Source organism: Wasmannia auropunctata, unplaced genomic scaffold (assembly GCF_000956235.1).
Source record: "Wasmannia auropunctata unplaced genomic scaffold, wasmannia.A_1.0 LD318491.1, whole genome shotgun sequence".
NCBI classification, from domain to species: Eukaryota; Metazoa; Arthropoda; class Insecta; order Hymenoptera; family Formicidae; genus Wasmannia; species Wasmannia auropunctata.
The window spans coordinates 1-2,121 of NW_012044399.1; the positions used below are offsets into that span (position 1 = coordinate 1).

Here is a 2,121-nt window from a genome sequence, read left to right on the forward strand (position 1 = left end):
TGTGCTCTTCCGATCTGAGAAGGATATACATCTTATAAGTTCTATTTTTCCAATAGTGAATCTACTTGGTAAAGCTTATTTATATAACTTAAAAATAATTTGATCAATACATAACATGAAACTATTAATTTTTTAAACGATTGTTGATTAATATTTTTAGAGATAAATACTTTTAATTACTGACATGAGCAGTAGTTAAAAAGCTACCTAAGTTAGCTGAATGTCAGCAATCTTATTATCTATATTAGTATTACTGTACCATCATTATCATTACTGTTCCAAAATGATTTTTCCTTTTTATTTTTTAATATTTTAGTATATTTAGTATATTTGCAATTTATTAATAAAATCTCTCATCTTAAATGTGCGTAAATGTTAATATGAAATAACATTAATTAAGAATATTATTTAATGTATTAGTAACAACTTACGCGTGGGAAGAATTTTACATTAGATTAATTAAAATATTTAAATATGTTCTGTTTATGTTTAACCTATAATTAGTATAACTGATTTCAATACATTGCAAAAATTTCCATTACTATTTTAATTTGATTAAATTTTTAATTACCTTTTTTAGCAGGAAAATATCTATCTACGCTGTATGTTTAAAAAATATATCTATTTATTTTCTAACCATAATTACCTTCTATTTTTTAACTATATTTTTATTATTATGATAAATTAATGTGTTTTGTCATCGTGTAGAATATATAACAGTGAAATAAGATACGGAGAGTTTTACTAGCTGCAAATAATAACATATTAAATATAAACATCTTCTTTTATTCTTTATATATAAGCGAGTACTATTCTGAAATATTCTATAAGATATTACCGTAGCAAAACACTCCATGGATGCATCATATAATCCACCGATATTTAAAGAAAATTCCTTGGCTCTTCTTTGTAATAAGAATATTATCATTCTTTGTATATGTAAAGGAGTTCTATACCATTGGACGTTGTACCTGAAATGAATATACATAGATAGACAGCAAATTGCTAATCGAAGACAGGAATTTTTTATTATTTAATTTCAGCACACTGATTTAAAGATACTACAGATTAATTCCTATATCTATCTAACCGCTGTCTTGTTGTGACTGCTGAAAAAAAAGTTTGCGCATATTCTCGTATAAGAATATTTCTCTTACGCAGTAACGAATATGTCATTATTGTGGTCAATTATAAGCTGCCCAATATAGTTGGCTAGAAACATATATGTGATGCTTACAGTCGCATATATAAATGGCAATACAAATGGGATGATATTATTTTCGGATGATACTGTCTGGAAAAGCTAAAAAACAAATTTCACGGATATTATCAATCTCCTACATATATACCTTCTATTAATAAATAATTTTCAATGAATAATGCACAAATTTTGCTCATCCTTACGTCCTAAAACTGTAATTTATGTACAAATGATAATTATTATAAACTGTTGGCTAAATACGAAAATGCCGATATGTTTAACATAAACGAGTGTTGTTTCTAGATTACGTAAATTTTTACAATAATCGTTATTAAATTTAGTAATGAAAAATCTGCTAATTTTTATAAATGATATACTGTTATTTGTATAAATGATATACATATAATGTTAGATATGTATTTACAACATTATTATGTTTTATGATAGAGTATGTATTCGACTTTTTCACATTATTTTTCTTCTCATGGTATTTATCAACATATACACTGTTATCATTTATTGGCTTTTATTTAAGATTTGTATAGCATTGATTTGTCAATTCTTTAGATATGTATTTATAAAATTATTACACGTAATTTTGATGCAACTCTTACAAATTGTTATACAAAACCAGAAACTTACTTGAAACAGATTCAAGCTAAAACAAGCTATTACACATCCCGTGAAAAAAAAAACCATTGTTTCGATTGTAGACATCATATGCTTGGACAATCTTTAAAAATAGTAAAAATATTATTAACATATATTAATACGAATATTATTGGCGTAGATACAAACTTTATAGCTTGAAGATGAATGTCTACGGCACATGTTATGCCCTCGGTTCGGATGAAAATCTTATTTTTTATTGTAAAATTTTGTAAAATATTGATGTTTACTGCATGCTCGATACGATAACT

At 25.3% G+C, this 2,121-nt stretch overlaps 1 protein-coding gene across 1 annotated transcript; it reads right to left on the reverse strand.

Moving 5' to 3' along the window:
• Positions 1 to 663: 663 nt before the first annotated feature.
• Positions 664 to 2,065, reverse strand: LOC105460636 (odorant receptor 49a-like). The gene is made up of 5 exons (XM_011707130.1): positions 2,000 to 2,065; positions 1,844 to 1,934; positions 1,158 to 1,303; positions 839 to 971; positions 664 to 748 (listed from the first exon to the last, which is right to left on the reverse strand). Exons 2-5 carry the CDS (start codon positions 1,919 to 1,921, stop codon positions 698 to 700), a joined length of 408 nt encoding a protein of 135 aa, XP_011705432.1. The 5' UTR covers positions 1,922 to 1,934; positions 2,000 to 2,065; the 3' UTR covers positions 664 to 697.
• Positions 2,066 to 2,121: the final 56 nt, after the last annotated feature.